This window comes from Populus euphratica, unplaced genomic scaffold (genome assembly GCF_000495115.2).
Source record: "Populus euphratica unplaced genomic scaffold, PopEup_1.0 scaffold226.1, whole genome shotgun sequence".
Lineage (NCBI taxonomy): Eukaryota > Viridiplantae > Streptophyta > Magnoliopsida > Malpighiales > Salicaceae > Populus > Populus euphratica.
Genome location: NW_011499967.1, coordinates 442149 through 454249, shown reverse-complemented (window position 1 = coordinate 454249; position 12101 = coordinate 442149). Strand labels below are relative to the sequence as shown.

The window sequence follows — 12101 nt, the reverse complement described above, 5'->3', positions numbered from 1 at the left end:
AAGAAAAACAGACCTTAAGATGATGAAGATGCAGCAACGTTGAAAGCATGATGGTTACTCGATCTATGTTCATCTGTTTCAAACCTTTTCCTTCTATTCTGTATTTGCATCTATTTCTTGCCTTTTCTTTCCTCTATGTCTTCTTCATTCTCTCTATTAGTTCATGCACTTTTTTCTCCCTTATTCTGCAGATTTTATTGGCAGAAAAATAAAGCAAAGACTGAAAGTCAATCCCTGCTTTTTCCTTATTTCTCCTCTCTTTTTTTTCTTTTCTTTTCTCTTATTTCTCTTCTACTATCTTCTTGATCTCACAATAATGCAAGGATGAAGGAAGAAACTCCATCTGTTCTTTACATTTTCTTTTTAACTATCTATATCTCTTGCGTTTTTTATCTTTCTTTTTCTATTTTTCTCTGTTCTTTCTTTCTTTTTTTCTCCTCTCCTTTGCTAGGTTATTAAAGAGGCTTATAAATAGTCTAATATATCTCTATTTAGGAAAGATTCAATGTATTAATTCTAGGATGCAAATCCCTGTTGATTTGTAGTAAAAAAACACAAAAAGGAAACTAAAATATTTTGATTCCTATTCTAATTTTTAGCACTTAGTTTCCATTAATCAAAGGGTGATACAACTCTTTTCTTTCCTTTAATAGCTAGGACCATGAGACACTAGTTATTTCCTTTGAAATGAGGCAATAAAAACATGGTATGCAGCTCTCCAATCCAGCAAGAGAAATATATAGAAACCAAACAGGAAATTACAAATAAAAGGAGAGAAAAACCGGGATAGCTGTGCAGAAAAAAACGTGGTTCTTCAATTACTTCCTTCTAATTTTATCTTCAATCAACTTCTTTATTTTAGTACCTTTTTCCATTTAGTCCTTGGTCTAAAAAAGAGCTTCAAATTGGCCTGCAATTGATCTTTAAACTTTAAACATCTTGCAATTGTGTCCCTAAAAACTCGGGCAAAAATGCTTCTAGTGTCAGGAATCCCTACTTTTACACTAGATATTCAAATGAGAATATCTTAAGCTTCTGATATTGAAATCAAGCGATTTAAAAGACCAAATTTATCTACAAGTCTAGGACTACAACCTTGATGAAGGATTCAAAGTGAGATAAAATCGTTTTAGAGAATAGAATCTAGTAGTAATCTGGTTGGTTAAAAATGATCTCCTAATCTAATTCAGAAACTAACATTGTCGAGCATTCCAATATGACTGAGAGTATGACCTAAGAATAAATCAATAAAATTTGTGACAAAAATAGAGTCTTTAATGCAAAACTCGGGTCAGGATCCTTCTCGTGGCAGAATTATGTGTTTTCACGTTAGATATTCAAACAAGAATATTATGAGCTTTTGATATCAAAATCAAGTGATTTAAAAGTCCCAAATTCATTTATATTTGTAGAGTTACAACATTAATAAAGGATAAAAAAAGGATAAATCATTTTGAATAACAGAATTGCAACCAAACTCGATTGGAAACCTTCTCGTGATAGGATTCTATGTTTTCATGCTAGATTTCAAATAGAAATATCTTGAGTTTATGATATTGAAATAAAGCAATTCAAAAGCTCAAATTTATCTATGTGTCCTAGATTATAACTTTGATAAAGGATTCAAAATGAGATAAAATCATTTTAGATAATAGAATCTGGCAGGAATCTGGTTGGCCAAAAAGATTTTCTTGATCTGAAGATGCCGAGCATTCAAGTCTAATTGAGAGTCTGCTTGAAGAATAGTGATCTGGGTTCCCTCGCCACACACCACTTCTCTCAAGGAAGAAACCACGAAGGTTGTCACATCCGAATATTGTGGCAACTGATTAGAAAAATAATCTCAATTGAAAAAAGAAATAGATATATGTCATCTTATTCTTTTAAGAAAAAAAATATCTTGTTTAATTAGTCACCACCTGATATTATAGTCATTAGGAACCCTAACCAGTTAATAGAGATTTTATGGTATGAGATTGATTACGGAAAAGGAAAGATGTTATTATCCCGTAAGCATCCTCCTTAAGGCAAGTCAATTTTTCAACATGTAATGAGTGACAAAATATAACTAGAATGTCAGATATCATAAGAAACCAAGTCAGAATCAAAGCCTTAGTTGGAACAAAAAATTATAATAACAACATAATCAACTTTTTTTTTTTAAATGTAAATTCTGAGGGATTTATATGAAAGCTCCTTATCAACTTAAAAAACCTAACGCTTTTGACAGCAAAGGGAGATGATAAAAACAGTAGAAAACAACTCAAAAAAGGTTAAAAAAAATATTTCTTCCTCTTTCGCTTTTGTCAATTTTTCAGCAAACATGAGCTACACTCCTACACTTGGTTTAAAAAGGGTATACACCATTTTCAACATGTGGGGCCCATAAATGAGAAAAAAACAAAAAACATGATAAATTTTATATTACTATCTGAGTTGGTCACACATGCTACATATGAGATGTAGGTCGTTGTAATGATTCAAATGTCTCTGTGAAAACTAGTGTTTGGCTGTCAGGAATGTTAAACACATTGCTCGAAAAGAGTAGGCATAGTCATATGCTTCCTCATGCAACATACGAACCAATAAGAATTTATTTTCAATTAATATTTCATGTTTATTAAAAACCTAAAATACTTATGTTCCAACCTGATTATAACAAAAAACAAAAAAAAAAACTTAGACAAAACTTATAGAAAATTTGGCTTCTAAGACATTTATGTCATTTTACTATATTTCTTAAAAGAAAAAATCAAACAACCCCTGGATGTTAGTTCAATATTTATTGTTTTCAAGAATAAGTTAGTCATTTTATTATCCAAAAAAATTTCAAAAACTATAATATTACCCTAATTTTTTTTGTTAAGATGAGAAAAATCATTATTTTATTGTTTCAATTTACAGTACCAATGAGTTTAGAGCTATAATAGATTTGCTACAGAAATCCATCAGACCTTTCAGTTTCTTTTAATTTGCAAGAAAGGTTTTTCTGAATTTTTTTATATTTCTATATTTATTGCTTGTTACAAGTTGAGAATATATCATAACAAAAAACTTTAAAAAAAATAGGTTAATGACTAGGTTTTAATTGAGTCAAGCCCGAATTATCAAGTCAAATTAGGTTTTTTACCAAGCCAATCACGTTTTTTTTTTCCCGGATCGACCTACTAGGTTGGTTTAATTTTTAAAATAATTATTAGATCCTGTCGAAAGCATGAATTTGTCAAGGTTTTGAATTATTAGATCACTGATTAACCTATGAAGTAAGTAGCTTGGTTTAAGACATCAATTACCTTAATAAATTTATTTTTCTATCCTTTGAAACTATGGGTGTTGGAATTAAATTAACACCATGTTTGAAAATGTGTTTGAAACCATATTTTAAAAAAATTTAATTTCTTAATTTCTTTCTTAACTTTTTATGTTTTTGAATCGTTTTGATATGTTAATGTTAAAAATATTTTTTTAAAAAAAATATATATATATTATTATGATGCATATCCAAAAAAAAAAACAAAGTCAATTACTATCATATTATCAAACACCCTTTAAATCATGTGTTGTTAGTAGTGAGTTGATAATGTATTTTTAATTAATACAAGATGTCAAGCGTTTGAATCCTATTTTAAAATTTTTTGGTTTTTCTTTTTTTTATATATAAAAAATTAACCTCATTCAAAAAGGGTTTTGGTAGAGTTAATATCCTAAACTATTATGATTATCAAGTCACTAAATTTCTAGATTAGTTTGTCAGATTACATTATAAAAATTGATCAAATAAATAAAAATATTTACGCTAGTATTTGGGATGCCAAGTCTCAATGAATATTCATTGTTTAAGTTTATATTAAACCTATGTATTATTTATTATTTATTGAATAATAAATTTAAACATACAAATCTTATTCATCCAATTACACACACAGATATATATATATAGAGAGAGAGAGAGAGCCATTTAGATGAGTTCGGTTCAATATGTACATCCCTGCTAGAAAGATGACCGCATCAATACGTACAAAGTAAGATTTTTCCTTTTTGGGAAGAAGCTATCTTTTGCAACATGACTATAGTAGTCGAAGTACCAGAGCATGGTTTTAACCCTATAAAAAAAGCAGGAAGTAAATGAAGAGATAGTCTTAACGTCTCAAGTTTAGACTCCAATTTGTAATGGAGCTGTACCATTGACCACTTCACAAAATCTCCTATGATTTGCTAAGTGAAATTGGATGTGTCGGCCCTATCACTTGCTCAAAGAAGAAGCTATGCCATGGATCATTGAAGAGATCAATTTCTAGAGATTATAAAGAGCATGAATTCATATCATACATGATGACCAGCTAGAGGATTTAGCATGCATGAACTCGTTCAATGCAGAATTATTCAAGAAGAAACTTTGATAGATTAATAATACTGAGGCTATCATAGATCAGTCGAGAGATCAACTGTTTTTCTAGCAGCTGCAGTTCGTATTGATCTGTTGAACAAAGTATAGACAAGAACCTTCTACCAATTAGAGATCACCATTCCCCACAATAGCAGGAGCGGCTATATATTGGGCTAATTTTGGCCCATCAATTTTGACCCTAAGAACAAAATGCCAATCCGAACTTGCTGCACCCTATAAAAGGGCACTCGAAGATTATCCTTTCTATCCACGTCTTGAGTTCTAATCTTCAGAAACACCGAAAGACATGGATTCCTCTTTACACCACCAGTCACAAAGCCAAGGCAACCGGCCTCTCAAACCCAGAAAGAAAAGGCTCGCTAGAGACCAGCTTAACCTCCTGGAAACAAGTTTCAATGCTAACCAGAAGCTCAAAGCAGAGCACAAGACTGAGCTTGCCCGCCAGCTAGGCGTGCCACCAAAACAAGTTGCAATATGGTATCAAAATAGAAGAGCCAGGCACAAAAATGATGCCATAGAGCATGACTACATGAACATCCAGCTAGAGCTAGGTAATGTATTGGCAGAAAACATCAGGCTCGAGAAACAAGTTAGCATGCTTAAATTTGAGCTGAACAAGGTTCAACAAATGATACTTTTTGGATCAACCTCATCTGCTGCAACTCTCCCTTCAGTGTCAGGATCTAGTGATGAGCAGGCAAACTCAAGTTCTCCTGGAAACATGATCTGTAATTGGGGAGACGCTGGAAATGACGACATATTTCCTGTAGAAGAGCTATATACTTGTTTGATAGGCTCTGAAACTCAGTTATGGCCTCTTAACTGAACCAGCGAATCCTCAATCATGAAACAAGTGATGACAGCAGAATGAAGAACTTCTGAAGTTCTTCCAAAAACATTAGGTTGTTTGTATTTTATGGTGAAGTCAAGAAATTTTATTCAATGTTCAATCTTCAAGCAAGTAGAATATCAGTAAGAAAATATAAAATTTCATATTGTTCCACTAGCAGTTACAGTTCAACTCCAACCATGCACTTTTTGCTCCATTTCCTAGCCAGAGAGCAAACAGAGCTGAGACTTGTGCAGAGATAACCTGGCTGTTCAGATGAGAGCAAGTAGAAATATTTTAATTTTACAAAATTAAGAATGCAAGCTTAAGATTTCACAACACATCACAGATTACAACTCAAGACGAAATCTTCAAGCTTAAATGAAAGTTCAAGTAGAAATACCTGCTCTCTTCGGCTAATTGTAAAAATATACCTGCTTCTGTCATTATCAATTGTGGGGCTAGTTTCCTTCATGATAAAATTTGGGTATATGCATGCACTTCACACTCTGATGACCCATTTCTAGTTCTTGAAATTTGAAAAACTTGGCCAGCTGGTGGTACCCATGATGCCTGGTTGTCCCTGAGTCCAATAGGGTCCCACTTAATTTAGTTTCTTCCTTCAGCACTTGTATACAGACATGACAAAGTCCAATCAGTTTGACATAAGCTGTGCAAAACTTCTGAACTTGCTTCACACAGCAGCAAGTTGTTCTGCTATTTGTGTAAGAAATTAAGTTACATTGCCAATAAAAAAGCAAATTTGACTACCAATAAGACAAGCTAGATTCAGCTCAAACATAATGTAATCTGACCCAAACACGGCTAATCTAACTCAACCTTCAGAAAGGTGTAGAAGACCACAAAAGTATGGCGCAGAGACAATAGAAAAAATTACTGAAACTATTAAATTTAAAGGTAAAGTTAGAGGTAGGCCTACTTCTGAGGAAGAAACAGATTACATATGACAAACAATCATTTATGACTCCTATTTCAGGCTATTACAAAAAAGATAACCATAGACCAGAGGCATGAACCCTGAACTAAAAACAAAAACACGTCCCAATTCCCAGACCAGAAGGGAACTAGACAAGACTAGTTGAAACCATCGGGTGAACCACCAAAGCCAGTTATCCTACTCTATTGCTAAATAATTGATATATGCAGGAATCACAAATTAATTTGCATGATCATCAATAAGCGACAGAAAGAAAATATTGTAACAGCTTTTGGCATTACTTGTAGACACACAATTCTCCTGTTACTTTGGAAGCACAAGATTTCAAGATACAGGATGTTGTTCAGGAAAAGGATCATAACATACCAAAGGAAAGAACCCTGAACAGAAAACAGCACATATCCTGATTTTCCGACAAGGGAACTTGAAAAGACTGGTTGATATCACCTGGATGAATGCTATATTATCCTACGGTAGCAGTAAATAATAAAATATAAGCGTGAATCAAAATAATTAGCAATGACCATCCATAAAGACTGTCAACAAAATAATATAATTTGGTCCACAGCGGTTGGCGTTGCTTGTGAGAACACAATTCTCCAGTTAGATTAGAAGTTCAAGCAAGAGATAGCTCAAGTAGCACATCATTCACCAATTTGAATGATATGATATTAATAATAGTCAGATATGTCTGATAAGTTTCCATACAAAGAAAAAAAAAACTCTCTAATGAATGATTCTAACATTTGCAATGACGAACACAGATCGTCCATGTGTCTTGTATTCACAACATTCAAAATATTTTCTTATATTAATCACAGCGTGGGGAACAATACGTCATCTTGCAATTAATGCTTCTAATTTTTTATAGTTTCTCAAGTTTCTCGAAAAATTAAATTTGTTTTAATTATGCTTCAGAGTGCCAAGTCTGAAATCCTAACTTTGGAAACCAAGTGCCGATTTGCTACAACCTAATCAACTCAGAACACATATCATACAAGAACAATGAATATCCTGCACAGTAATGAAAGAACTAGGCTCTTAATAACTGAGATAGCTTTTTCAGGGTGATCCTGATGCTATTTGTGAACTGCAAATTCACATGACAGGCATGCTTGCATCTGCACTAATAATATTGTTGAAAAGCCCAGTTAAGAGTTTTATCCCAGCTAGGGAATTAAAAACTTATTCTTTCCGACTCAGATCAAGCTTATACAACAGAAGCACCAAGCTTTTATTCACAATTTGAGAGTTGGTTAAATCACAAAAGCAACATGCTTTAACATGCAAATCATCTGCTATAAACACAACTTCTTATACCTCCATAATCCAACAATCCACACACAAAACAACTACAGCCTCAATAAAAAATACAGAAACTTTCAATTCAAGAAAACAGAGTTTACATATTACATTCTGTTACAAGAGGAAGGTAGTAAGGAGGCTCGGAGATCAAGGAAGAAGAGATCAATAACAGCCTGTGACAATTAAGAAGAAAATAAGAAGAGCATGTGATGAAAGTTAGTTAGTTGCAGTGTTTAGTTGCTTAGAATTGTTGATTGTTAGTTAGATAGTCAGTTGAGATAGTTAGGATGCTGGAGTTCATCGTATATAAATCATTGTATCAAGAACTTGTGAGGCAGGTAATGAAGGAATAAGAATTCTGCAGTTGCAGTGCTTCTCTCTCTCTTTTAGTTATCTCCTTTCTTCTTCTTCTTCTAATTCTCTCTTCAATTCTTATGTTCTTTAGCTTTGTTAGGGGAGACCTTCGTTAGCCTTATAACAACCTTAACACATTCCTACTTTAAAGCGTCAAGCCAGCAAAAAATAAAACCCGAAAATTGATTTTATACGGAATAGATAAAAAAGGAAAATAAAAACCAATCCTTTTCCATCATAAAGGAGGGTTAGAGAAGTCAAAATACAAATTAAGCAATAAACTTCAAAGAGAACCAAACATTATACATGTTCCAAGAACATTAAAGCAGTCCAAAAATAGTTACAAAGCAGGGATAAACTGTACTGGTCCTCGGTACTAAACTAAAGCAAACCTCTGGGAAAAAACTCTACATGGATGCCTGTTCTTGACTTCTATTTTCTCTGGGGAAAAAAAGTATGTTACAGTTTAACACTGACCTGTAGATGTGATGCCTATAATGGACCAAAAATGCCCCTTGACATCAGAAAAGAGCTCCACTATGAATAAGAGGGATAACAACGAGCGGATAGCAAAGCCTTAAACTTGCAGCAACTAATCTTTTGAAAGGTCTGCCACCAATCAACAAGTCCCAAACCAGACCATGGGAAAAACATGAAAGAGGAAGAGAGAGGTTGTTATACTCATTATTTTTTCTCTTTAAACTTACATCACCTAATTTGCATTATTAATTATGCTGCCTAGGCACTGAATTTTAAATTTCCTTGCTAGGCAGCCAAACACCAGAGAGAGATGATGAAACAATTAGTAATATGACTTAAGATGGAACAACTGATCCTCAGACTTTCTAAACTAAGGGTAAACAATATGTAGCTGTGCTTAGACATCAAACATAGTTTATGAAGCATAGTCCACTTTGACACTTCCCAAATCTCAGAAAGTGAAAATAAAACTGCAGTGCAATAATCTACCCAAAACACTAGACTCAAATCTAAGAGTAGCCACTCCTCAACCATTCTGGCCTAGCTGTTGATTAAGAGGGATCCACCTCCACTAGTAAGTTCTAAATTCATCTCCCTTGAGAACTGAACTAAAGTGTGCTAAAATCCAACACAGTGATGCTATAATACACACCCTCACTTCTCTCCGAACAATTATGTTATCATTCATATGCCCTCCAACATTACACGTCCAAAATTGCACACAAGTATCGAAACATTTAGTTCAAGATACAAACTTTACAAAGTAGCTATATGGTTTCAAACCTTATCAAGCATGAACTAGAATGCAAGAAAGCACCGCCAAAACTCCCACTCTCTCCAGTTGCCATTACTAAGACCTTTCCCAGTTTCAGCATATAAAAGAAATCAAACTCAAAACATACACACAAAATGTACTTAAGAGAGCTTATACTTCAAGCATCATCAACCATCAAAATTAATCTCAAAGAAAATAAAATGCAATACGATAACACCCAAATACTCATTTTCTTCGATCACCATTACTCACATTAAGAACCCAATTCACAGCAATACATTACAATCACAAAAACACCAAAACATAACCAAGACTGAAAAGAAAGGAAAAAACCTCATAAATTCTTCTTCTTTTTCCTGAATATAAACACATCAGTCTCCTCATAACAATACTCAGGATGCAAATCCTCCTTCGGAACTTTCTCACTCACAAAAGCCTCTCCACAAATCTCCCAAAACAACTTATCCGCCTCCGGTGATCTCAGTTGATACCCCAACAAAACAACCCCATCATCTTTCACCAACATTTCCATGGCCTTCACCAATGCCCCCACACTCTCTTCAATATAGACAACATCCGCCGCGATTACATAATCAAAGGGGGGATTAACCCCATTAATTTGATCCTCATTACTCCAATAAAGAATCGCTGTCTTCAACATCTTGCCAAGAACTTGTTTGTTTCGCTTTAAGTTGTGTTTCAAAGCAGGCATCACAGCATGGATGTCAGTAAGGACAATGTCAGTGAGTCCAAGAAGGTAAAGGGCCATGCCAGTGACGCCACAGCCGGTGCCTAGCTCGATGGCACGGCGGTTGTGGAAGTCTAGGAGGGTGGAGTAACGGTTTGGGGTGGTGGTGGGGTTCGTGGATGGTGGGGTCCACCGGTCGAGAAATTTGGAGAGTACTAAAGAACCTGACCAAACTGAAGTTCCCACATGGAAGGAACTGTTGTCTTGTTGGAGAGACAGAGTCTTGTCTTTGATCTTGAGGTCTATTCCAGGAGAGCCTGTGAATTTCATGTCTCTGTTCTGTGCTTTTGCTGTTCCCTGGTTTCTTCAAAATAGAAGTTTAAGGCTTCAGAGGAGCAGGAGTTGAAGTGGAGGTAGGGTTGAAGGCGGTTGTTTTTTTTGGGAAACATCAAGTTTAGTCCCTAATGCATATATTTATTTTCAACTGAATCTCAAAACTAAAACTTGTTGTCAATTTGGTTCTAACCTTTTTTTTATCAAAACTAAACCGAGGCTTAGTCTACAATCCTTCTCGTTCTGTACAAAAAAACTGAAAATGTCACCAAATACAGAAATAAGGACCCGATTGAAAAATGTGGGAAACTATTGGAATCTATTTGATAAACTTTATAGGCTATGGATGCAATTTAGAATGAGCATATATATATATATATATAGGTTTTCCATTGTGTTTCTCGTTGCGTTAGAGTGCTGACGACGATGGAACACCATTATGGGCTTTCAGCTGACAGGGCAGTTGGTCTGGGCTGTGCAAACTGCTACGAACATGTTTGATCGAGTATATATGATAACGTAAGACTGTTCACGATTCATCCATATGAAGAAAAAACAATCATGAGAGATCTAGATGGGGACAGAATTATTCTGTCTAGAGTACATGAAAAATATATATTTTTTATAACTCAGTTGTCGGGTTAGTTTATATATATTACAATTAATTTTAAAATTTATTAAATATTCTACAAATTTATTAAGTAGATAAGTGAATAAAACACTGTAAAGATTACAGATATACACATAAAAATTTTAATCTAAAATGTAAAAATAAAGAATTCGTTGTCAGAATAGCTAGACCAAGAACATGTGAGTGCACATTAAAAATATTATTTTCTCCATAAAAATGCATTTTCTTGCTACATAGTAAGCCAGAAATCAAACCTTATCCAACATGGTCCACAGCTATTCTGCCTGCCCTGAAAACCCCATCATGTTTTTTGGCACTAGCTAGCTAGCACAAAAGGCTAACATGAACACACACATCAAATAATAATACTCCACGTCTATATATCTTACATGGATGGCAATATTTCACTGAACTTTGACATTTTTTAACTATTATTTTGAATAAAAAATATGTACCTCTAGCGCTGTTTGCTACATTGTCAAAAGCTAAGATTTGGAGGTGAGAAAATGCTGTGCGCATGGATGTAAATTTGCGATAAGCATTGGATTACTTGGAGCACATAAAAAGCAAAACAAAGCAATGATCATTCCATCATATCAACTAATAAAGTTGGTAAAATAAAAAGATGGGGGAGGGGTAAGAACATTTTCCTTTTCTCTTTTACTTTTTTTTTGTTTTCTTTTCTTTTCATCTTCTTTTATGCCATTATAATCTGTTGTACCTCAATTAAGGAAGCTAGACAAATGAAAAGGAGCTTATTTGGTACAGTGTAACTTGGTTTGGTTGCAGTTGTTTTTTAACGTGGTCTCTAGTTTGCCCTCCTGCAGGACTGTCTTGATCACTTTGAAATATTTTCTGCCTTTTAGGGTACATTTGAAGCTGATTCAAAGAGGAGATCTGATCACTTCCCGAGTTCTCCACGTCACTTGCTGGATTAGTGCTTACAGGGCTTGAACCATATAGTCCACAGAACTTGTTCCCATCTTGAACTTTATTAGCGTTGCTCTTCAGCGCAAAACTTCCAAGGAATGATGGATCAGTTGAAGTTGCACCGATCTGAGCCACTGATCAATAAAATCTGTCAGCAAATATGTTTTCTTGGCCTGGTTGGATAATCGACGTGTAATTGAGGGAATGCTCTCTTAAGAAAGTTACCAATATATTTAAAGATCTACAACTCAATTTCTATTAGTTTCCTAGATACTTTTGTTTTAATAATTAATTAAAAATATAATTATAAAAGCTGATTTTATCTAGTGGGCCAACCCGGTAACTTTCCAACTTAGAGCTTGAGTTAGGTTTTATTTTGAATTATGTTTTTCAAATGATGTTGTTTTAAG

General features: G+C 34.2%; 1 protein-coding gene and 1 long non-coding RNA gene across 16 annotated transcripts; one reads left to right on the top strand and one right to left on the bottom strand.

Moving 5' to 3' along the window:
• Window positions 1–1583: 1583 nt before the first annotated feature.
• Window positions 1584–11907, top strand: LOC105139024 (uncharacterized). Its single transcript, XR_844903.1, has 3 exons — window positions 1584–1593; window positions 4258–4262; window positions 11823–11907. It is a non-coding gene; the product is annotated as an uncharacterized LOC105139024 (long non-coding RNA).
• Window positions 5296–10435, bottom strand: LOC105139021 (S-adenosyl-L-methionine-dependent methyltransferases superfamily protein). 15 transcript variants are annotated; one of them, XM_011045311.1, is made up of 5 exons: window positions 9443–10196; window positions 8332–8463; window positions 7609–7673; window positions 6562–6663; window positions 5296–5820 (listed from the first exon to the last, which is right to left on the bottom strand). In XM_011045311.1, the coding sequence occupies exon 1, from the start codon at window positions 10125–10127 to the stop codon at window positions 9444–9446; it is 684 nt and encodes a 227-aa protein (XP_011043613.1). In that variant the 5' UTR covers window positions 10128–10196; the 3' UTR covers window positions 5296–5820; window positions 6562–6663; window positions 7609–7673; window positions 8332–8463; window position 9443. The 15 variants fall into 15 exon arrangements, with proteins under 15 accessions (XP_011043613.1, XP_011043622.1, XP_011043623.1 ...); XM_011045320.1 differs by lacking the exon at window positions 8332–8463 and having other exon boundaries at window positions 5296–5505; window positions 5641–5820; XM_011045321.1 differs by lacking the exon at window positions 8332–8463 and having other exon boundaries at window positions 5296–5505; window positions 5672–5820.
• Window positions 11908–12101: the final 194 nt, after the last annotated feature.

What these genes read in the sequence shown, in the direction of transcription:
- LOC105139021 (XM_011045322.1), bottom strand. Translation starts at nt 10,127, where the DNA reads ATGAAATTCACAGGCTCTCCTGGAATAGACCTCAAGATCAAAGACAAG.